The 25655-nt window shown below is 50.1% G+C and overlaps 1 protein-coding gene across 2 annotated transcripts in view; it reads right to left on the reverse strand.

Moving 5' to 3' along the window:
- The window catches only part of LOC147703735 (programmed cell death 1 ligand 1-like), a 286137-nt gene that overhangs the window by 161543 nt on the left and 98939 nt on the right, over positions 1–25655 (reverse strand). For both annotated transcript variants that reach the window (XM_086932071.1, XM_086932072.1), the window contains exon 5: positions 436–546. In XM_086932071.1, the coding sequence (XP_086788197.1) occupies positions 436–546 (111 nt within the window). The remainder of the gene's footprint in view (positions 1–435; positions 547–25655) is intronic.

Here is a 25655-nt window from a genome sequence, read left to right on the forward strand (position 1 = left end):
TGTAATCTGGTCAGCACCCTATCCTAGAACCCCCTTCTGCATTGAAATCGCAGTGAGCCAGAAAACAAGCACACAGTATTGTTCTTTCCCATTCTTCCTACAGACCTCAGCTGCAGGAGCTTCAACAACGGTAAAATATGCCATATGCAATGCCCCCCACCCCCATGCAGCAGCACCACTGTGGCTCTCTTTGGCCTCATTTTCTCATCAAAAGCTACAATTCGGCTGCGCGTTTCGAGTGTGGCACTTCTCTGGTTTTGATAAAGGGCCTTTTTTTCGGGGCATTTTGGCAAATAAATGTTTTAGCTTCATATTTTGTATTAGTAGCCTTACTGTAATGGGTAAAATATGATGATGCTTCCTGTGATGGGGGCTTGTGCTAATGTAAATTGATAAGAGCCTCATTCAGGATGACACTAGTGAGGTTGCACCTACCTGGTGGTCTATTGCTGCAGAAACTGTGGCAAGAGACACAGAAGGCCAGGAATAAAATGAAGACTAGAATGGCCCAGGTGCCTGTGTACCGCTTCTGAGACATCCAGAGATCTGAGGGGAGTAAAGAGAGTGTCAGCTGATAGTACCATTCATGAAAAGAATGTAAATAATGATATCATGCATGATGTCATCAACGATGATCTCAGTGATGTAATCTGCAAGAGTTAAGATTATGACCCTGATTTTGGAGGCCTTGCATTGACCCTGTGTCACACAAGGCAATGCAGAGGGTTTCAGTGAAACTTACTAAGCCACACAAAGCCAGCTTGTGTGGATCTTCGTGGCTTAGTAAATCCAGAATATTTCAAGAAAGTGCAAATCGCTGACTTGCATTATTCTGCTGTGGGAAGGCATTCCATGGGTGGAGCATGGCATTCCCACCCATCCACCCATGGATTTTGGCGCAATCCGGAGATTTACCTTCTGCAGCACACGTAGAAAAAAAAATGCCCATGAGTATTGTTTGTGGACAGGAATGTGCCCCTTCCTGCACAAAATAACCTGGCCTGTAATGCAGGCACCCATGCACCCTGGCTTAAAGGGTGTCTGTGTTGGCCCTAGGCAGCACTCAGTCAGTCAAAAATGTTTATTTTGGAAAGTTTTTTCCTAAAATCATACAGCAAGCAATGAGTACTTGTTAAAATAACATAAGTTTTAAAACAGACATTAGATCCAAATAAACCCAACAACCCAAGTTAACACCTTCGCAGCTAGGCCTTCAACCCCCCCCCCCCCCCCCCCCCCCCATACTAAGCCTTTTTTTGGCTATTTGGGGTAGTTCGGGCTTAGGCCTCTGTAACATTTTGACCACATAAGGTATCCATGCCAAATTTGTGTCCTTTTTTTCCAACATCATGGGGATTCTAAAGGTATCCAGGGTTTGTGGGTTCCCCTGGAGGGGACCCAGAAATTAGCCAAAATACAGCAACATTTTGTTTTTGGGGGGAAAAATGCGAAAAAAGGGCTACAGATGAAAGCGTCTGTTTTTGTCTCTGCAAATGGTATCAAAGAGGGGTTATGGTGCTGAAATCACCATTTTCCAGCTTTCAGGGACAAGCAGACTTTTGTCATGAAACCAACATTTTGTAGACAGTTTTGGCATTTTTCTGGGACATTGCCTATTTTTGCTATTTTTTGTGCTTTCAACCTCCTTCCAATTAATGGTAGAAATGGTACGAAAGCAATAATGGATCCTGGACAGCTATACATTTTGGAAAAGTAGACAACATTCTGAATTCAGCAAGGGGTAATTTGTGTAGATCCTTCAAGGTTTCGTTATAGAAACTAACCGTTAAATATAGGAAACATTTAAAATTAGTTGAAAAAAACAGTTTTCACTGTTAACTTCTTCTAATTATGACAACTCTTTGAAAGCAATATTCCATTACATCCACTGGGCCTTACTGGTTGTGGGGATATATAAGACTTGTAGGTTCACCAAGAACCCAACAGACTCAGACCCAAAAACTGAGAAGCGACTTGCAATGGTTTTTTATTATGTACCGGGTATATAGCAATTATTCTGGGAAAAAGTATACATGGAGAAAATCGTTATGAAAGACACCTTTGTATTTCTGAAATGGGAACAAAATATAGAGTTTAGAAACAGTAGATATTTGCACATTTCCGAAATTGGGAATACTCACACTTTTTTAGACATTGTCTTTCATTTGGAAGGCAGAAATGCATCAAAAGTCAATAGGTAACAACAGTTGCTTTACAAATCTGAATTACCCTAAGTCTCCTGATAAAAATGGTACCTCACTTGTGTGGGTAGGCATAGTGCCCACGACAGGAAACGGCTCACAATGCAACGTGAACACACCACGTTTTCACAATGAAAAATTATCCTTGTTTTGCAAAGTGCCTAGCTGTAGATTATGATCCCTAGCTCTGCTGGCACCTAGGGAAACCTAACAAACCTATACATTTTTGAAAACTAGACACCAAGGGCAATCCAGGATGGGGTGACTTGACTAGCTCACACCAGGTTCTGTTACCCAGAATCCCTTGCACGCCTAATAAATTGTCCAAAAAACTAATTTTCCTCACATTTCTGTGGTGGAAAGTCCTGGAATCTGCGTGGATCCACAAATTTCCACCCATCCCGCATTCCCCAAAGACTTCCAAGAAAAATGGTGCCTCACTTGTGTGGGTAGGCCTAGTAAAACGCAACATGGACACACCACAATTTCACAGTGAAAAATTACCCTTTTTTGGCAAAGTGCCTAGCTGTCGTTTTTAACCCTAGCTCTGCCGGCTCCTAGGGAAACCTAGAAAACCTATACATTTTTTAAAACTATACACCCAGGGGAATACAGCATAGGATGACTTGGCTGCCTCTCACCAGGTTCTGTTACCCAGAATCCCTTGCAAACCTAAAAAAATGTCCCAAAAAAACTAATTTTCCTCACATTTCTGTGGTGAAAAGTTCTGGAATCTGCGTGGATCCACAAATTTCCACTCATCCCGCGTAAACCAAAGTCTTCTGAGAAAAATGGTACCTCACTTGCGTGGGTGGGTCTCGGGCACTAGGCCTACGCACACAAGTGAGGTACCATTTTTCTCAGGAGACTTTGGGGAATGGGGGGTGGGTGGAATTTTGTGGATCCCCCCAGATTGAAGAACTTTACGTCACAGAAATGTGAGGAAAAAGTGTTATTTTAAAAACTAAGGGCCCGATGTAGGTAAAAGGGATTTTCCGATTTCAAAATACCGAGGCGGGCCGAATCGGTATTCTGAAATCGGAAAACGAGATGTAGCAAACAAACGGCGAAATAATACCGATTCGGTCGGCATCGGTAATGTGAATCGGTACGTTCCGAATCGGCACGGACCGAATCGGAAAGTACCGAATCGGCTACCACCGAATCGTAAATAGCCGAATCGGCTACCAACGAATCGGAAATAGCCGAGTCGGTAAAATCCGATTCGGCAATTAACGAATCGTAGCTATGAAAACACACCCATGGCCAAAAAGCCCATAGGAATGCATTGAAGAAACCGAATCGGTAAAATCCGATTCGGATAATACCGAATCGGATTTTACCGATTCGGTAATATCCGATTCGGTAAAAGCCGATTCGGCAAAAGCCGATTCAGCCAATGAGGTGGCTCCCCCTCCCCCACCCAAACAGGGAGTGGCAACCCTGGCAGGTGCAGCTAATTAAGAACTTTCTGGAGAGCCAGCCTGAGCTGAACACTCACAGTTAGCAGCAGTGGGAGTAGGAGGTTGTGAACTGTTCTGAACAAGATGGCAAACCAGAGTGAGAGCCAGAAGTCCTCCCAGAAGAGGAAGCCTAAGTTCAGCACCACCGAGCTGCAGGTGTTGGTTGAGGAGGTGGTGAGGGTGCACCGGCAGCTATTTGGAAAGCTGTCCCTGAATGTTCCAGACAGCACCAAGAGGAGGATCTGGAGCGAAATCGCCCAAAAGGTGAATGCTGTGGGTGTCACCCCCAGGTCCCTGGAAGAGCTGAAGAAGCGTTTCTATGACATCCGCAGCCTCACAAAACGGAAGATGGCAGAGATCCAGAGGCAGGCTGGAGGCACTGGTGGAGGCAGGAACCCGGCGCCACCCCTCACAGACCTCGAGGAAATGGTGTCCACCACCATTGAGAGGGAGAGCGTAACTGGAATTGGGACCCTGGACAGCTCAGCCAGAGCTACAGCTACAGGTAAGAAGCATGCGCATCATGACACACCCTACCAGACACCTCCCCATTAGACACAATGCATAGGCAAACCCCAGCACAGTACTGTAACCAACATACAAGAGACAAGCATCATGGTACATGTAGTCAGCAGAAGTTAGCAAACTATGGCAGTGCAGAATCACAAGACAGGAAACAGTGGAACACATTCTAAGGAGATGCAAGGACATGTGGAATGCTTTAATTGTACTGACTGTAATACATCGGCACTCAATTTACAAATGCTTCTTTGTACCTAGGGGCACCATCAGGCGGACAAACAATGTCAACAGAGGCAGCAGCACCATCTGACACTGCACTCGCAGGGCCGAGCACCAGCCAGGCTGCCGAGGAGGAGGAGGACGAAAACACCATAGGGCTTGGTATGGAGGGAGACCTGGTAATAGACTTTGAAGCACTGCACTCCCCACAAATGCCCAGCACACCCCCCTTGCAGTTCTCCCCAGAGAACTCCCCGACAAGGGACCTCCTTCCACTTACACCAGCTCCTGCCACGACCATGGCTGTGGCACCAGTACAACCTGTCCTGGGAGCAGGGGCTCAGGCCCCGGCCAGCACCACACCCCCACCAGTGGCACCCCAGCCCACTCAGCAGGCCGGCAGCAGCAGTACCCGGCGCCGTGCCATCCCCACCACAGCAGCACCAGCACGGGAGGGCAGTGTCTTCCTGGGCCTCGAAGGAAAGATGGTAAAGATACAAAGGCAGCAGGCAAAATCCATGATGGCCTGCCAACGCCAGCTCCTGCAGCACAACCTGCAGATGGGGGAAATGGTAAAAGGATTTCAGGCCTTCGTGGATTCAAACAAGGAGGTAGCAGCAGGTTTAGGCAGGCTAACCACTGCCATAACCCAGTTGTGTGGCAGAATGGAGGAGCATGAGCTGGTGCGCAGGCGGGATGCCCGGGTGCAGAACCGCTCCATGAGCCGCCTTGCTGCGGCAACGGCACAACTCTGCCAGTGCAGTGCCAACATGGAGTCTAGCCTCACACAAAATACGGCAGAGATAACAAGGGGAATGGCCCGCATCACGACTGCAATGGAGGCCATGATCATCTCTAACACTGCCGCAAATCCTGCCCTGGACCTGGGGGATGCTGGGGACAGCAGCAGCCGCAGCAGCCCGGCCAGCGCTGCGTCAGAGCCACGCAGGAGCACCAGGCGCTCCGCAGATGCCGCTGGTCATTCTGAGGGGGCTGAGGGACACCCCAGTGGGGCTGCCAAGCGGTCAAAGAAATAGCCTTGCATGGGCGGGTGAGGCAACCTGGACCTTGGACTTTTGTTTTCTTTGCCGTTACACTTTTTTTTGTTGCACATCAGTGCAGTAACTGTGTTGCAACAGTATTACAGACATTTAGCTGTCTTTGCATCTGTACTCACTCAGAAATAGTTTTCTGTAATCTCCTCACGTCTGTATCTGCCATCACTTGGCGTACACACCCCAGCTGGCTGTGTCAGTGGCACAGCTTCGTCGTCGTCATGGTCCTCGTAGTCAGACAACTCCACCTCAGTGCCCTTCTTCACCGCAAGGTTGTGTAACATTGCACATACAGCTATGATCTTGCAGCAGGTGATGGGGGTATACTGCCTTGCACCTCCACTCTTGTGCAGGCATCTGAATCTACTTTTCCAGATGCCAAAGGTCCGTTCGACGACATTCCTTGTGCGTATGTGGGCCCGGTTATACCTCCTTTGGCTGGGTGTGGAGGGGTTGAGGTAGGGGGTGAGTATGAATGAGCGGAGGGCATATGCACTGTCGCCTGGAAGAGAAAGGGGTAACATTACACACATGCATACATGTATTCCACCTAGCTACTGTGTGTTATGGGGGTCTGATGATGTGTCTCACCTAGGAGGTATCCTTCACCAAATTCGCCAGCCATCAGCCGTGCAGAGATGCCGCTCTGTTGGAAAATATAGGAGTCATGGGTACTCCCTGGAAATTTTGCTACCAGGTCTGTGATGGTGCACTTCGCATTGCAGATCACCTGCACGTTGATGGTGTGTGTAGACTTCCGATTGCGGTATATGTATTCTGTGTCCGCTGGTGGGCAAATCGGAATGTGCGTGCCATCTATGCAACCAATGATTTGGGGAAATTGTGCCATCTGGTAGAAGTCAGCTTTAGTTTGTAGCAGTTCTGCGTGGGTTGCAGGGAAAGAGATGTATTGGTCCATCCTGTGTATCATGGCGTCAAGGAATGTGTGGAAGAACCTTGACAGGCTGCTCTGGCTCACCCCTCCTGCCGCTGCAACTCCACTTTGATAGCTGCCAGACGCTAGCAGGTGTAGGCTGCATAGCACCTGGACGTGTGCTGGGATGGCGTGTGCCCTTGGGGTGTGGTGGTCCAAGAATGGTTTGAGATCCCTGATGAGCTCAAGTATGGTGTCAGAGATGTAGCCTGTATCTCTGTAGGATCTCTGCCTCTGTGAGCATGAACAGGGTTATCCTCTGTCTGTCCTGCAAGTTGCAATGCATTTTGGGGCTGTTTATATGGGTTGGAGTTGGTTACCACCTGATTGTAATCCATGGTAAATACCGAGTGAATTCTACTGATTCTGAGCCGATTTCGGTGTTTCTGTGCCTCCCTACATCTCCCCATCTGTCGGAATCGGGGAATTTCCCGATCGGTGATTCATACGAATCGGTATGTTCTCCGATTCGGCTCATGTCCGATTCGGTCTATCTACCGATTCGGTACATGGACCGAATCGGCTTCATTCCGAATCGGTGTGTCTACCGAATCGGTACATGGGCCGATTCGGATAATTTCCGAATCGGTGTCACTACCGAATCGGTACATGGACCGAATCGGTTATTTTCCGAATCGGTGTCACTACCGAATCGGTACATGGACCGAATCGGTTATTTTCCGATTCGGTGTGTCTACCGATTCGGTACATTGACCGAATCGGTGTTTGCATCCGATTCGGTGTGTTACCGATTCGTTACATATCCGATTTTCGGTATGTACGTAACGGATTCTTTTCCATTCGGTACTCATTCCGAATCGGTTTTCACTCCGATTTTTTCGGCTGTTACCGATCAGTAACGGCCTACCTACATCGGGCCCTAAGTTTGATGTTTGAAAGGAATTCTGGGTAACAGAACCTGGTGAAAGGCACACAAATCACCCCATCCTGGATTCCCCTTAGTGTCTAATTTGAAAACATTTACAGGTTTGCAAGGTTTCCCTGTGTGCCGGCTCTGCTAGGACCCAAAATCCACAGGTAGGCACATTGCTAAAAACAAGTATGTGCCTAGTATGTGCCTAGTGGGCTTTCTGCAGCCCAAAGGGGAGAATCGAAGGGGGGTGTTTCCCTGATATGCCCCCAAGGGAGGCAGAAAGACTGTCGCTATGTTTTTGGGGGGTGGTGGAATTGGAATGCCATTCTGGGCAGCCCCCACTCTCACGCATAAAAAAGCCAGCGTAATTGCTGGTGCCTAGTGGGCTTTCTGCCCCCTGGGGGGGCAGATTGGGGGCTACTGCCCACATCAAAGACTTACATTTCTCTGGGGGGTTATTGCCATGCCCTTTTTGGGCAGCCCCATCTCAACGTCAATAAAAAAAGAATCCCTGGTTCCTAGTGGGCTTTCAGCCACTCTGGGAGGGGGGGGGCAAATTAGGGGCTTCTGCCCCATCTGCTCCCCGGGGGGCAGATAGACTGACATTTCTCTGGGAGGCGGGGGGGCATTGCCATGCCCTTTTTAGGCAGCCCCCCACGTAAAAAAAACAACAATCCCTGGATCCTAGTGGGCTTTCTGCCCCTAGGGGGGCAGATCGGGGGCTACTGCCCCCATCTGCCCCCCAGGGGGGGGGGGCAGAAAGACTTACATCTCTCTGGGGGGCTGGGGGCATTGCCATGCTCTTTTTGGGCAGCCTCCACCCCAACGTCAATAAAAATATTAATCCCTTGATTCTAGTGGGCTTTCCGCCTCCGGGGGGGATAGGGGGGGGCAGATTGGGGGCAGAAAGACAGATTTCTTTGTGTGGGGTGGGGGCAATGCCATGTCCTTTTTGGGCAGCCCTCAACCCAAGGTCAATAAAAAAAAACTTTTTCCTAGTGGGCTTTCTGTCCCCCCGGGGGGCAGATTGGGCACTAACACCCCATCTGCCCCCCAGGGGGGGCAAAAAGACTTACATTTCCCGGGGTGGGGGCATTGCCATGCCCTTTTTCGGAAGCCCCCACGCTAGCATCAATACAAAAAATCCCTGGTTTCTGGTGGGCTTTCCGCCCCCCAGGGGGAGCAGATTGCGGGCTACTGCCTCCATCTGCCCCCGGTGGGGCAGAAAGACTGACATTTCATTGGGGGGGTGGGGGCATTGCCATGCCCTTTTTGGGAAGCCCCCACGCTAGCATCAATACAAAAAATCCCTGGTTTCTGGTGGGCTTTCCGCCCCCCAGGGGGAGCAGATTGCGGGCTACTGCCTCCATCTGCCCCCGGTGGGGCAGAAAGACTGACATTTCTTTGGGGGGGTGGGGGCATTGCCATGCCCTTTTTGGGCAGCCCCCAACCTAACGTCAATAAAAAAAATCCCTGGTTCCTAGTGAGCTTTCTGCCCCCCGGGGGGCAGCTTGGGCGCTACTGCCCCCATCTGCCCCCGGGGGGCAAAAAGACTTACATTTCTCTGAGGGGGGGACATTGCCATGCCCTTTTTGGGCAGCCCTCACCCCAACGTCAATAAACTAAAAATAATCCCTGGTGGCTAATGGGCTTTCTGCCCCCCCCCCCCCCGGGGGGCAGATTGGGGTCTGTCACTCCCATCTGTCCCCCTCCCCCTCCCTGGTGCTAGTGGGTGGATCCCTGCTTGGGGATCACACTTCTGGGGTGATCCCCAATCAGGAATCTACGAGCAAAGGGTACCATTGGAAAGGGGAGATTATCCCCTTTCCAACCATACCTCTTCCATCTTTTTTGGTGCTCGGGGGGCTGAGATAGCCCCACAAGCACCGAAACTGAGAAAATAAAACTAAGTTTTAGTTTATATTTTGTTGCAATGATGATAGCGAACCATGTGCGCGATCGTCATTGCAAAGAATTTAACAAACAGGCCCGGGGAGGTTGGGGGAGCTCTTCACCACCTCTGCAGGCAAACAAAAAGGGGAAATCCCTCTGCTGTCTGCAACAGAGGGATTTCCTGAGCATGTGTCCATGACGGAATGGTTCCGTCATGAGCACACTAGAACTTGTGCTCCTGACGTACCATTCCGTCATGAGCATGGGAAGGGTTAAAAACCTATAAAAACGATCTCTTCCTAACAGCGGGCCATAGAAACCTGCATCAAACAGACAAGTACAATCTAAAGATAACATCTGTTAAAACATACAGGCGGATCTTGCCAGCGCAAAATTCAATCATTTAAACTGGGAAATTATACATTTGCAACATAGGTTGCTATAAAAATCACAGAAAAAAAGAAAGTGAAAAGTTTATTATCACTGTGACAGGGAGTAAAATTCTCCGCCAAGGACTGCTCTTTGGGAAAAGCAGTACAAAAGGGGGTGGTGATGGACTAAGCATCTGAACTAATCAAACACTCACACCCAGTCAACAGATCTGGGTTTTATCCATCACCGTTTTTAGCCCACTCTGCCACCCCAGTTCAGACATGGCCATATGCAAATCAGTCTGACCCTGTGCCTCATGGGAACAGGCCAGCCCGAACTGCCAAGCCATGCCTTCCCTGGACCGAAAACAAGCTTCCTAGGACCGGTTTCTGGCATTACAGCCGTCTTCAGCCAGGCTTGCTTGAATCCAGTGGCCAAGTGAGCAAGGGACTCACGTCGGAGCATACCCTGCCAATTTATGGCGAACAAAGCGGTACAAAAGGGGGTGGTGACGGACTAAGCATCTGAACTAATCGAACACTCACACCCAGTCAACAGATCTGGGTTTAATCCATCACCGTTCTTTAGCCCACTCTACCACCCCAGTTCAGACATGGCCATATGCAAATCAGTCTGACCCTATGCCTCATGGGAACAATCCAGCCCGAACTGCCAAGCCATGCCTTTCCTGGACTGGAAACAAGCTTCCTAGGACCGGTTTCTGGCACTACAGCCGTCTTCAGCCAGGCTTGCTTGAATCCAGTGGCAAAGTGAGCAAGGGACACATGTCTGAGCATACCCTGCCAACTTATGGCGAACAAAGTGGTACAAAAGGGGGTGGTGATGGACTAAGCATCTGAACTAATCAAACACTCACATCTAGTCAACAGATCTGGGTTTAATCCATTACCGTTCTTTAGCCCACTCTGCCACCCCAGTTCAGACATGGCTATATGCTAATCAGTCTGACACTGTGCCTCATGGGAACAGTCCAGCTCGAACTGCCAAGCCATGCCTTCCCTGGACCGGAAGCAAGCTTCCTAGGACCGGTTTCTGGCATTATAGCCGTCTTCAGCCAGGCTTGCTTGAATCCACTGGCAAAGTGAGCAAGGGACTCAAGTCTGAGCATACCCAGCCAACTTATGGCGAACAAAGCGGTACAAAACGGGGTGGTGATGGACTAGGCATCTGAACTAATCAAACACTCACACCCAGTCAACAGATCTGAGTTTAATCCATCACCGTTCTTTAGCCCACTCTGCCACCCCAGTTCAGACATGACCATATGCAAATCAGTCTGACCCTGTGCCTCATGGGAACAGTCCAGCCCGAACTGACAAGCCATGCCTTCCCTGGACCGGAAACAAGCTTCCTAGGACCGGCTTCTGGCATTTCAGCCGTCTTCAGCCAGGCTTGCTTGAATCCAGTGGCAAAGTGAGCAAGGGACTCACGTCTGAGCATACCCTGCCAACCTATGGCGAACAAAGCGGTACAAAAGGGGGTGGTGATGGACTAAGCATCTGAACTAATCAAACACTCACACCCAGTCAACAGATCTGGGTTTAATCCATCACCGTTCTTTAGCCCACTCTGCCACCCAAGTTCAGACATGGCCATATCCAAATCAGTCTGACCCTGTGCCTCATGGGAGCAGTCCAGCCTGAACTGCCAAGCCATGCCTTCCCTGGACCGGAAACAAGCTTCCTAGGACTGGTTTCTGGCATTACAGCCGTATTCAGCCAGGCTTGCTTGAATCCAGTGGCAAAGTGAGTAAGGGACTCACGTCTGAGAATACCCTGCCAACTTATGGCGAACAAAGCGGTACAAAAAGGGGTGGTGATGACTGAGCAACTGAACTAATCAAACACTCACACCCAGTCAACAGATCTGGGTTTTATCCATCACCGTTCTTTAGACCACTCTGCCACCCCAGTTCAGACATGGCCATATGCAAATCAGTCTGACTCTGTGCCTCATGGGAACAGTCCAGCCCGAACTGCCAAGCCATGCCTTTCCTGGACCGGAAACAAGCTTCCTAGGGCCGGTTTCTAGCATTACAGCCATCTTCAGACAGGCTTGCTTGAATCCAGTGGCAAAGTGAGCAAGGGACTCACGTCTGAGCATACCCTGCCAACTTATGGCAAACAAAGCAGTACAAAAGGGGGTGGTGATGGACTAAGCATCTGAACTAATCAAACACTCACACCCAGTCAACAGATCTGGGTTTAATCCATCACCGTTCTTTAGCCCACTCTGCCACTTTGCAGTTTGGGCTGGACTGTTCCCATGAGGCAAAGGGTCAAGGTTGATTTGCATATGGCCAGGTCTGAACTGGGGTGGTGTGGTGAGCAAAAAAACGATGGATCTAGGCCCAGATCTCTGTACTGGGGTGAATGTATGACATTGTTCTGCATTCTGTCCATCAACTGTTGTTTTTGCATTTGTCCCCCCGAGTGGGACGGGTATGCTCAGATGTGAGTCCCTTGCTCTCCATGCCACTGGAGTCAAGCTATCCTGGCTCAAGACGGCTGATAGCCGGAAACCGGTCCTAGGATGCTTGATTCCGGTCCAGGGAACATATGGCTTGGCATTTGGGGTGGACTATTCCCATGAGGCACAGGGTCAAGGCTGATTTGCATATGGCCATGTCTGAACTGGGATGGTGTGGTAAGCAAAAAAACTATGGATTTCAGGTCCAGATCTCTGTACTGGAGTGAATGTATGACATTGTTCTGCATTCTGTCCATCAACTGTTGTTTTTGCATTTGTCACCCAGAGTGGGACGGGTACGCTCAGACGTGAATCCCGTGCTCTCCACGCCACTGGAGTCAAATTATCATGGCTGAAGACGGCTGATAGCCAGAAACCGGTCCTAGGATGCTTGATTCCGGTCCAGGGAAGATATGGCTTGGCAGTGCGGGCTGGACTGTTCTCATGAGGCACAGGGTCAAGGCTGATTTGCATATGGCCATGTCTGAACTGGGGTGGTGTGGTGAGCAAAAAAACTATGGATTTCAGGTCCAGATCTCTGTACTGGAGTGAATGTATGACATTGTTCTGCATTCTGTCCATCAAATATTGTTTTTGCATTTGTCACCCGAGTGGTACGGGTTTGCTCAGACGTGAGTCCCGTGCTCTCCACGCCACTGGAGTCAAGCTATCCTGGCTGAAGACGGCTGATAGCCAGAAACCGGTCCTAGGATGTTCGATTCCGGTCCAGGGAAGATATGGCTTGGCAGTTCCGGCTGGACTGTTCCCATGAAGCACATGTTCAAGGCTGATTTGCATATGGCCATGTCTGAACTGGGGTGGTGTGGTGAGCAAAAAAACAATGGATTTCCAGATCTCTGTACTGGGGTGAATGTATGACATTGTTCTGCATTCTGTCCATCAACTGTTGTTTTTGCATGTGTCACCCGGAGTGGGACGGGTATGCTCAGACGTGAGTCCTGTGCTCACCACGCCACTCAATCAATCAATCAATCATCAAATTTATATAGCGCACTACTTACCCAGAGGGTTCCAAGGCGCTGGGGGGGGGGGGGGGGGGGGGGGGTCTGTTACTACTCGAACAGCCAGGTCTTGAGTTGCTTCCTGAAGGCGAGGTGGTCCTGGGTCAGGCGAAGGTGGGTGGGGAGGGAGTTCCAAGTCTTGGTGGCGAGGTAGGAGAAGGACCGTCCCCCTGTGGTGGTTCTACAGATGCGGGGGACGGCGGTGAGGGCTTGGCTGGTCGAGCGAAGCTGGCGTTTGGGAGCGTAGAAGTTGAGGCAGCTGTTGAGGTATCCTGGGCCTTGGCTGTGTAGGGCTTTGTGTGCGTGGGTGAGGAGACGGAAGGTGATTCTTTTGTTGACCGGGAGCCAGTGCAGATCTCTCAGGTGTCCGGAGATGTGGCTGCGACGGGGGATGTCCAGGATGAGTCGTGCTGAGGCGTTCTGGATCCGCTGGAGTCTCTTCTGGAGTTTGGCGGTGGTTCCGGCGTAGAGGGTGTTGCCGTAGTCCAGACGGCTGGTGACGAGGGCCTGGGTGACCGTCTTCCTGGTCTCGGTGGGGATCCACCGGAAGATCTTGCATAGCATGCGCAGGATGTTGAAGCACGATGAGGAGACAGCGTTGACTTGTCTGGTCATGGAGAGGGAGGAGTCCAGGATGAAGCCCAGGTTTCGTGCGTGGTCTGTTGGTTTGGGTGCGCTGCCTAAGGCGGGGGGCCACCAGGAGTCGTCCCAGGCGGAGGGTGAGGATCCCAGGATGAGGACTTCCGTCTTGTCCGAGTTCAGTTTCAGGCGGCTGTTCTTCATCCATTTGGCTACCTCTTTCATCCCTTCGTGAAGGTTGGCTCTGGCGGTAGCGGGGTCGTTGGTTAGGGAGAGGATCAGCTGGGTGCCGTCGGCGTAGGAGATGATGTTGAGGTTGTGCTGGCGTGCGATGTCTGCGAGTGGGCTCATGTAGATGTTGAAGAGGGTTGGGCTGAGCGAGGAGCCCTGAGGGACGCCGCAGATGACTTCGGTGGCTTCAGATCTGAACGGGGGGAGGCGGACTCTCTGTGTCCTCCCGGCGAGGAAGGAGATGATCCACTCCAGTGCCTTCTCCTGGACTCCGACGTTGCTGAGGCGTTGTACTAGGGTACGATGGCAGACAGTGTCGAAGGCCGCGGAGAGGTCTAGGAGGATGAGGGCCGCTGTTTCTCCGTTGTCGAGCAGCGCTCGGATGTCAACGGTGACTGCGATCAGGGCGGTCTCGGTGCTGTGGTTGGCCCGGAAGCCAGACTGCGAGGGGTCGAGGGATCCGCTCGTCTCGAGGAAGGCGGCCAGCTGCTTGTTGACGGTCTTCTCGATGACTTTTGCAGGAAACGGGAGCAGCGAGATGGGGCGGTAGTTCTTGAGGTCGGTGGGGTCAGCCGATGGTTTCTTGAGTAGAGCGCTGAGTTCGGCGTGCTTCCAGCTCTCCGGGAAGGTAGCGGTTTCGAAGGAGGTGTTGATGAAGTCCCGCAGGTGGGGTGCGATGACAGCGTCGGCCTTGTTGAAGACGTGGTGAGGGCAGGGGTCGGTCGGAGATCCGGAGTGGATAGAGTTCATCGTGCGGACGGTGTCTTCGGTGCTGATCGGAGTCCAGGCGCGGAGGGTGGTGGTGGGGGGCGGTGGTTCGGTCGTGGCGTTCGTCAGTTGGGTGCTGAAGCTGTTGTGTATGTCCGCGATCTTGTTGTGGAAGAAGGAGGCGAGGGAGTTGCAGAGGTCTTGCGAAGGTGTGATGTCGTTGTTTCCAGCGTTGGGGTTGGAGAGCTCTTTGACGATGTTGAAGAGTTCTTTGCTGTTGTGTGCGTTTTTGTCCAGTCGTTCCTTGAATGCAGTTTTCTTGGTGGCACGGATGAGTTGGTGGTGTTTTCGGGTGGCGTGCTTGAGGGCAGTCATGTTGTCCGGAGTTGGGACTCTGCGCCAGGTTTTCTCGAGGGCTCGACAGTTCTTCTTGGAGCTCTTGAGTTCGTCGGTGAACCATGGGGCTTTCTTGCTGCCGGGTCTGCTAGGCGGGGTCCTCAGGGGGGCGAGCTCGTCTGCGCAGTCGCTGATCCACTTCGTGAGGTTGGTGGCCGCCTGGCTAGGGTTCGTTGTGCTGGTGGGAGGGTTCATGCTCAGGGAGGACGCGAGCTGGTCGGCTGTGATCTTGTTCCAGTTCCTGCGTGCAACCTGTTGCTGGTGGTTGTGGATCGTGGTCCTTGCGAAGCTGAAGTGGACGCAGCTGTGGTCCGTCCAGTGGAGTCCGGTGGCGTGGCTGAAGGCGATGTCCTTGCTGGATGCGAAGACGGGGTCGAGTGTGTGTCCGGCGTAGTGGGTGGGGGTTGTCACCAGTTGCTTGAGTCCCAGGTTGGCGAGGTTGTCCAGCAGGGTGGTGGTGTTGCGGTCGTTGTTGTTCTCCAGGTGGAAGTTGAGGTCCCCGAGGAGGATGTAGTCAGCGGAGCAGAGGGCGTGTGGGCTGATGAAGTCGGCGATGTCTTCGCTGAACTGTGTGTGTTGTCCAGGGGGTCTGTAGATGAGGGTGCCTCTGAGGGTGGTGTTCGGGTTGATGTGGACTTGGAAGTGCAGGTGCTCGGTGGTTGTGAGGATGTCGTCGGTGTTGGTCGTGATGCGGATGGAGTTCCTGTGGACGATGGCGATGCCTCCTCCGGTGTGGTTGATGCGGTCCCGTCGGATGATCTTGTAGCTGTCTGGGATGGCGATGGTGATGTCAGGCGCAGAGGAGGCGTTCATCCAGGTTTCCGTGAAGAAGGCGACGTCTGGGGCTGTGATGTCGAGCAGGTTCCAGTTCTCGATGGCGTGCCTGTGGACGGAGCGGGTGTTGAGCAGGATGCATCTCAGGTGGCTGCGGCTGCTGTTGCTCGTCGAGGTCCTGGGCACTGCTGGAGTGGTGCAGGTCCGGATGCAGGTGAACTTGCAGTAGTTGCAGCAGAAGGGTCCGTGGGTGCGTCTCGGGGTGGCTCTGTAGCATCCTGGGCTTCGGCCGGCGTTGAGTGCGTTGAGGGTGGCGGCGTCGTACGTCCGGCGGGTGGGCTGGGATCTGCGTGGGCCAGGGGTCCTGGCGCTGGGCGCGGTCCTGGCGCGGACGGGCGTAGACGGGCTTACCTTTGGCGCACCTTCGGCACTCAATCGGTGCTCCCGCTGCGCGCGTCCGCTGCGCGGTCGCTCTGGGGACGTCATAAGAAGGGAGCCGGTCGGGAGGGTCTGCGGGGAGGCGGGAGCGCAAGCCAATCGGCTGTCGGGGGGGCGGGGCCACGGGCTGGGGCGGCGGGAAAAGCTGGAGCCGGCTTGGCGGCCCTCGGGTAGCTGGGGCGGCGGGAAAAGCTGGAGCCGGCTTGGCGGCCCTCGGGTAGCTGGGGCTGCGGGAGGCTGGTGTGGGCTCGGGGGCCCTCGGGTGGCTGGGGCTGCGGGAGGCAGGTGTGGGCTCAGCGGCCCTCGGGTGGCTTGGGCTGCGGGAGCGGCAGCAGGCACAGGAGCGTGGGGGTGACCAGGCCAAAGGCGCAGTGGTCACCCCCACTGGAGTCAATCTATCCTGGCTGAAGATGGCTGATAGCCAGAAACCCATCCTAGGATGCTTGATTCCGGTCCAGGGAAGATATGGCTTGGCAGTTCGGGCTGGACTGTTCCCATGAGGCATAGGGTCAAGGCTGATTTGCATATGGCCATGTCTTTACTGGGGTGGCGTGGTGAGCAAAAAAACAATGGATTTAGGCCCAGATCTCTGTACTGGGCTGAATGTATGACATTGTTCTGCATTCTGTCCATCAACAGTTGTTTTTGCATTTGTCACCCCGAGTGGGACGGGTATGCTCCGACTTGAGTCTTGTGCTCTCCACGCCACTGGAGTCAAGCTATCCTGGCTGAAGATGGCTGATAGCCAGAAACCCATCCTAGGATGCTTGATTTCGGTCCAGGGAAGATATGGCTTGGCAGTTCGGGCTGGACTGTTCCCATGAGGCATAGGGTCAAGGCTGATTTGCATATGGCCATGTCTTTACTGGGGTGGCGTGGTGAGCAAAAAAACAATGGATTTAGGCCCAGATCTCTGTACTGGGCTGAATGTATGACATTGTTCTGCATTCTGTCCATCAACAGTTGTTTTTGCATTTGTCACCCCGAGTGGGACGGGTATGCTCAGACGTGAGTCCAGTGCTCTCCGCGCCACTGGAGTCAAGCTATCCTGGCTGAAGATGGCTGATTGCCAAAAACCGGTCCTAGGATGCTTGTTCCGGTCCAGGGAAGATATGGCTTGGCAGTTCGGGCTGGACTGTTCCCATGAGGCACAGGGTCAAGGCTGATTTGCCTATGGCCATGTGTAAACTGGGGTGGTGTGGTGAGCAAAAAAAACGATGGATTTAGGCCCAGATCTCTGAACTGGGGTGAATGTATGACATTGTTCTGCATTCTGTCCATCAACTGTTGCTTTTGCCTTTGGGAAAAGCAAACAGCTGATATGTCAACCCAAAATGACAACCGGTTAGGCTATAACAATGATAAAAATTACCAGCATAGATCAAATAGGATCTCGATATCCAGAGTTGTTTTAAGCAAGACAAAAGTCCTCACTATACCTTTTTGCAGTTCTAGAGCCTCCCTATCAGATTTTCTACGAGCAAGAAAATGATCCTTAGTCCAGATTAATTCAGATTTAGTGATAGGCTCAGGGTCTTTATATGGTTCAGGTCACCCAAGGGTCTGGAAACTTTCTTGCGCCTAATTCAACCGGGCAATGCTCTTGCCTTATCAAAAGAGAGGCAATCTCTCATAAATAGCGGACTCAACTCAAGTTCTGGGTTGACCCATATTGCCAGCCATTTTAAAAATGGTTGAATGACAATTCAAACTACTAAATACCTCTCCCCATGAATGCTTATAGAGGATGTGCCACTAGGCAAAGACAACAAGAGCTATAAAAATAGATTCTCTACCACTTGAAACTGAGAACAGTCAGAGTACACCCAAAATTAATGACCATATAAGACAGCAGACCTACATTTAGCATAAAAAATCATCAATAGAGTTTGTATAGGTTTGCTGACAAGCCTAGTGTCATAATCAAAAACTGCCCCTTCAGTCCTCCTGAGGAGAGACCGTTTGGAAAAGATCAGGGGACACCAGGTTCCTTTTCTGGTCAAACAGAGCCCCAAGATATAAAAACAAGGAGAGCACAGTAATTTCTATCCCCACTATCTTGTGTTTCCTGCGCTTTGTGGATCTAGGGCCCTTGTCCATTACATGTGATTCCACAAATAATTGCAAAGTCAAGAGAGGCTATACGTTTCACAAAAGAATCTCATAATCGTGAAAGACCCAAAGCTGTCCTTGCTATAAAGACCGCATCATCCCTATACAGGAGAACAGGGATATGTTGCTTGCCCATTCAGGGTAGGGTATGGCCCTCCCATAATAATTTGCTCTCGAGTTAATTGATATACAATGTGAATAGAAATAGGGCCAGGATACAACCCTGCCTGACCCCCTGAGTGATCGTAAATTGTTTTGTACAGTTCCTATTCCTGCTATACCTTACACACACACAGATATATTTGAATGTAAATCATACAGGACATGTACAACCTCAAGTTCAAACCCTAAGGTGACCATCAATGACCAGAATTTGTTTCGAAAGCAGAGGCGAGATCTATAAAAGCCAAGTGAATACTCCCCTGTCTGGCTATGGTACAATTATTAATGTTAAAATATAGATTCTGGGGCTGAACAATCGTACTTTACCTCTGACTGAAGCCATACTGGATATCAGAAAGAATGCATGTTGCTCTATCCACGCTTGAAGGTGAGTAAGGAAGACGCTCCCTACAATATTAACTATGGAGTTCAATAAAGATATTGACCTATCACATTTCTGTTCTACGTTATCTCTCTTTTTTATGATGGGGATAGTCACAGAGCTCGTCCACGAGGAAGGGATCCCCGTTGTAACAACCCCATTCAGATACACAGTAGGTAGGGGTTCTCACCGATTAGCATTCAACTTAAATAACTCAGCAGGAACCCCTTCAGGGCCAGGAGCCTTATTACCGTGAATACAACCTATAGCGTCCCTGACTTCCCCAAGTGTGAATCTAAGGTTTGAGTAGTCCCAGACAGCAAAAGAGTCTGCACTTGTTCCCTTTTGACGCCATAATTGCCACTGAAATAGGACACTCAAATATTGGGGGAAATAAAATCATGGATGGCTGAGAAATCATTGCAAGAAAAAAAGGGTGGTTGGCAAGTTCCCAAAATTTAGAACTGCTTTTCTGGAGACATGCTTCTGCTAGGTCCTCCCAAATTCCATGGCTCAGTCTTTCCTTCCTATTTTTAATAGCTGCTTTGTATATCCCCCTGCATTTGAACACCCTGGCAGCCATTCTATGTGTGGAATTGAGGGTCTGTACCAAATCATGATTGGCCCTCAAACATGCATGATCAAACCTTCAGGGAGAATCCCTCCACCTACTATCCCCCGACCAGTTAGCATTGCATTTACTGTGGAGCAAATGTTAGAAGAAGCCGCCACCTGGCGTTCTAAAGACAGATCTTCCAATAGGCATGTCTCAAAGTCCCCATAGCTATTCTTGACCAACTCTGATGAAAAAGGGATAGGACAGATCGTCTTCCAGTTAATCTTTCTTCCCGAGCTTCTATCGCCACGACATTGCCCCTCAAAATTGAATGGGGGGCAGGAGCACCAGCAGCATGCCAATTTAAGGAAATCCTAATTAGATTGTGAGCGCTCCAGGCCTGACAAGTGATGACATACTTAAAACTGGAAAATAGCGTGCCGAGAGAAGAACACAATCAGTGATGGTATCTTCCCCTTCTCATCAATGATGGAATAAAGAAGTTGTGAAGATCAGCCCCAAGGCCACTCCAACCAAATGATATGTTAAGATCACACATAATGTCAATCAACAACTCTCCCTGTGGTTTAAGCTCGAATTGCAGAGTGACACTGAAGGACTGGGTTCTTTAAGACCCAGCGGTGCCAGGGCACAACACCTGAAACCTTCGTGGGTAACCTGCTCCGGCGTACGAATGACAGAGACACGGGACACTTCCTTTGGCGTCAAAGATTCAAGGTTTATTTGCTGCAGGGAACACAGATATCACGACAAGTACAACTCGTGCAACTTGGGGAGACTGCTTCAAATTGGTTCTGTGGATCGCTCCTTTTATACAGTTTTTACCCATAGGACAACATGGTACACAAAAGTTTACAACCCAGTTCCCACCATTATCCCCCAGAGGGGTCGCTTTGGTCACTTTGATACACATAAGGTCCGGAACATAAGTGCGGAAACATTTGGCGGTTCCCAACTGTAAAAACCCATCTTCCCAACATTAGTGCATTCCAATCGGCAGTAAAACAGATCGAAATAGGAACAAAGACAGGTGCAGAGGAAGACGGAGACAGTGGGGAGATCGGAAAGGGTGTAAAAGGGGAGGTATCGGGAAACACGAGATACAGGCATCAAAGGGACGTGCCTAATGAGATGCACGGCTGAGACAATAAACCGGCACGGCGAGATGAGCCTCGAGCGGGCCATCTGCCTTACAGTATCATCCCCCTCGTCATAAAGACACTTACAAAGGACATGTGTCTTCCGCAAATATCTTGGGAGTCCCAGGGTCGCGAAGCGGACATCGTCCGTTCGCTGGCTACTTGAGGGCAAGAGACAAAATGGATGCCGTATCTAAGATGGAACCCGTGGGTACAGATGAAAAACCCACATAACAAACGAACGGTTTAAGTTAGCACAGCGAAACTGCGCACACTTACTAAACTCGTCATTTGCGGTTCATAGATACCAGGCTCGACCATATTCGTGCGAGTCGAAAACACCACTTACAATTGTCACGGAACCTCAGACGCTCCTTTTGCCCTCATGTAGGCAAGCACTAGTCGGAATCATATTCGATATTCATCAGACCATCGAGATGTTGCTGTAGCATAGCTCTGTCCAACCGAGTCCCCTTGGTAACAGGTGGCTGTCTCATACACGTTGTAGCACAGAGGCCACATAAGGCAGGACCACACTGCACACAAAGGCAACACGTGAACAGGAACACTACAACGACTCCGATGATCATCAGAATCTTCCAACCCCAAGTCGACATCAAGCCCCAAAACCATCCAAGTAGCGTCCAATCCCCTACATCCACGCGTATGGATTCGGAGATCTTATGCAACCTCGAGATGGCTTGATAGACAGTTGGAGCGTTATCTGGAATGAAAATGCAGCAGCTCGAATGGAGGCGAGCTTTTAAGCTGCTTTTCACTGGTGAACACACTATATTCACCTCTACTTAGGACCCTATAGGCTTGTATCTCTTCTTCGGGAATAAGCGAGGGATCATAGATATCGCTATCTAAATCCTCTATTGCTATCGACAAAGGTTTTTGATACGAGGTAGGACCAGAGTAGGGAGAACGTGGTTCTCGAATGGGGTGGAAACCCAGTGCGCTTCGAAACATTGTCTGAAATGCTCGAGCAGACCCTTGGGAACTATACGGTAACACCAGATATGGAATTCCCTTATCCGTAGTATGTGGCATCAACCCACACACCCAACAATTAGTAGTGTTAACCACTAACTGATGCTGATGAAGGAGCTGAATAAAGGAATTATTGCGGAATTCTACACGTCTAGCCTGTTCGTGTTCGGGTAACATATGAAAGGAATGAGGAGAAACAGTGGAGGTAAGTTTAGGGTCAGGAGTAGGAGTAGGTGTAGCAGAAGGTAAGAAGTAAGACATCGTGTAATACACCCCACCCGCCAATAATGCAGAAGCAGTCAAAAACAATACAAATAGTTGGAATATAAAGCATTTGGTGCGGCTGAGTTGCTGCAGCTTGAATCTATGAGCCTGAGCTCCTTCCAAATCATTCAGCTTCGAGAATGTCATTCCCTACGACCGTCCGCAACGTTTCTTGACGCACTTCGTTCTGTGTAGCAATAGTCAATCCCTAGGAGTTCCCAGGAACCAACGGCCTTTAACCTAGCGTCAAGACCTACTATCCAGAAGGAAGTACGCGCGCGGCCCTACGGCCTTCAATGCACAATATATATATGTATGCAAAAACAATGTCTCTCAGCTATGGAAGCAAAAAGTGTAAGGAACGAAGCTCAATGAATATATACGAAATAATTACAGTGATATGAATGTTCAAACTGATCACGGAAAACGGGATAATGCAGTTGTCAATACAACAAAGCAGGATCTTTTATTAGTCTTTAGTGCTAGATCGTAAAAAGTATCGAGTTTTCCCAGGACGTGTCTGTTCGTCGAACAAAGGATCCGTTGAAGGGACAGCGTCCTGTTGATCAGCTGAATGTTTTGGTCTTGAGTCCTTCTCTGACAATCGTTCAACAGTGTCTCTCTGCTGCACTGAGGATTCTCCGACAGGTTGTGCGTCGCTAAAAGGTACAAACGCCGGCAATCCTTCGGTTTCAGTTGATGCAATGCCTGTCCTCACCCACGAGTCTGCTGGCAATGGGATGGGGACTTTCTTTGTGTGGGTGGCGTGCACCCAATTCTTCCGCCCCTCAAGACGAACTGCAGTTCTCGTGGCAAGGAGGACCTGATAGGGTCCGGTAAACCTCGGGTCCAAGTTGTTCTTGCGCGAAAAGTTCCGCGTCACCACCCAATCTCCGGGCTGGAGCTGGTGGCCTTGACCCTCCGTCTGCGTCGGCAATGCTTCGTGAACCTGTTGGTGAATTAACCTCAGTTTAGCAGTCAAGTCATGAAGATAATCGATCAACATTGGGTACTCAAGATCACAAAAAATACCTGGCCTAGGAACCCCCCACACATTCGCAGGATGACCGAACACTATTTCATAGGGACTAAGCCCTACTCGGGAGTGTACAGTCGCCCTAGTTGACAGTAATGCTAAGGGTAAAGCGTCAGGCCACGAAAGACCAGTCGTAGCCTGAATCTTCTCTAGCTTTAGTTTAAGGGTGCCGTTATACCCTTCAACCAAACCAGCTGACTGGGGATGATTGGCGCTGTGCAATTTCTGATTAATTCCAAGGCCCTTACACACACTCTTCATCACACTACCCACAAACTCACTTCCGTTATCTGACCACACGACTCTAGGCATTCCATACCGAGGAAAGTATTCCTTCAGTAGGATTTTCGCAGTAGACAAAGCAGTATTATCTTTGAGAGGATAAGCCTCGATCCATCGGGAGAATGCGCAAACCACAACTAAAACGTATTTCAGGTTATTGCATCTCTCCATATGGATGAAGTCCAATTGAATCACCTCAAAGGGGCATGAAGGGGGAGCAAAACTGCCAGGAGGAGTTGGGGTTCCTTTGCCAGGATTGTACATCATGCACACCATACAATTCTTCACCAGACGTTCAGCACATTTCGTGATACCATCATTCTTCCATACAGGAGACAACAATTTGCAAATACCTTTCGCGCTAATATGTGCCAACCCATGCGCCATTGTCACAACAGCCAGCACATACGCATCCGGTAACATCCATCTCTTCTGATCAGACAAATCAATCCAACAACCATTCGCATCCAACTTTCCCGTACTTTCTTTCCACTTCGTCTTTTCAGTGTCGGTGGCCTCATTCTGAATTGCTTTCACACTCTCGATAGTATCCTCACACATGCTCGATTCTGTAGGCCACCTAACCGAACTCGTCACATACATTCGAGTGCTAAGGTTCCGGGCAGTCTCCTTAGCAGTCTCATCCGCAAACGCATTACCACGACCAACATCATCCGTCACCTTACGATGCGCACTACATTTAACAATCGCTACTTGCTTAGGCAGCGTCAGTGCATCCAAAAGATCATTCACAAGCTGGCCATGCTGAATCTTCGTACCATGCGACGTCAAGAAACCTCTCTCTCTCCACAATCGTCCAAAACTATGTGCGACGCCAAATGCATATTGGCTGTCGGTAAACACATTCACACGTTTCCCTTTCGCTAACACACACGCTCTAGTAAGAGCAATCAGCTCTGCAGCTTGGGCAGAATTCTGATTTAATCTTGCAGTCTCAACAACAGTATTCAACGTTACAACAGCATAAGCAGTAGTCACATCGCCATTCGGCAAACTTAAAGCATGACCCATCCACATACAATGTACCATCCGGATCTTCCAATTGGGTGTTTTTAAGGTCCACTCGACCTTTTGTTTCTTCTTCGGTCCTCAAGTAACAATCATGTTCTGCTACTACATTTGACTCTGTGCTAATTGGTAACAAAGTTGCCGGGTTCAGAACATTACAACGTTTTATTTGAATGTGGCTTGCCAACAGCGTCAACTCGTAACCAGACAACCTCGCACTCGTCAAGTGCTGAGTTTTCGTCCGATTCAAAAGAGTATCGACTGCATGCGGAACCATCACCGTAAGCATATTATCCATGACCAGTCCTGCTGATTGTCGGATGGAGACCGCGGCTGCCGCTGTTGCTCGTAAACAACTCGGCAATGCTCTAGCTACCAGGTCCAAAGTCGAGGAAAAATATGCACATGGACGTTGCTTACCACCAAAAGGTTGCGTTAAGACACTCAAAGCACAACCTTCTCTCTCGTGAACATATAATGTAAACGGCTTGCTGTAGTCGGGAGTACCCAACACAGGAGCCGAACATAATGAATCACGCAGTTCAGAAAAACTTTTCTGACATTATTCCGTCCATGGTAAAGGAGTCGAAACATCCTTGCACGTAAGAGCCACTAATGGTTTCGCTAGCAATGAAAAATTTGGAATCCATTGCCTGCAGTACGACGTGATACCTAGAAAGGCACGCACATCTCTTTGGGTTGTTGGCACAGCCATGCGTGCAATTGCTGCAATTCTCTCTGGGGTCAACCTCCTTCCCTCCTTTGACAATAAGTGACCTAGATAGGTTACTTCTTGACAACAATATTGGAGTTTAGAAGGGGACACCTTATGATTCAACTCACAGAGATGTTGCAGCAGCGACACCGTAGCAATTTTGCAAATGTCCTGAGTATCAGCAGCTACCAATAAGTCGTCGACGTATTGGATTAAGGCCGCACCGACCGGCAACCTAAACGCATCCAGTTGACCCTTCAAGGCTTGGCTGTAAATCGATGGACTTTCACAGTAGCCCTGAGGAGCGCGTTTGAACCGGAAGCTGCGTCCACCAAGAGAGAAACCGAAAAGGTCCCTGCTCTCCTCGGCAATCGGGATGCTGAAAAACGCATTTTTCAAGTCAATCACCGAAAACCACAATGCAGAAACTGGAATCAGAGTCAGTAGCGCCGTGATGTCAGGCACAACAGGGAATTGAGGAACCACAATTTTATTCACCTCCCGTAGATCGATAACAAAGCGATAAACAGGCGGTTTCGAAGGATCAGTACGTTTTAGAATGGGCAGTACAGGGCTGTTGCACACGTTTCCCCTAGTCTCTTCAATGACATCCTTCTCGATCAGATCATAAATGATCACTAACAGTGCTCGTTCACCATCAAGGGAGATACGATATTGGGGAATTCGTGGCAATCGCACATTAGATTTCAACTGAACAACATATGGTGAGATATCAAGTAGGCCCACATCATTTGAACCCGTTGCCCACAAAGACGCAGGAAGAGAACTC

The sequence above is a fragment of the Lissotriton vulgaris genome, chromosome 7, assembly GCF_964263255.1.
Source record: "Lissotriton vulgaris chromosome 7, aLisVul1.2, whole genome shotgun sequence".
Lineage (NCBI taxonomy): Eukaryota > Metazoa > Chordata > Amphibia > Caudata > Salamandridae > Lissotriton > Lissotriton vulgaris.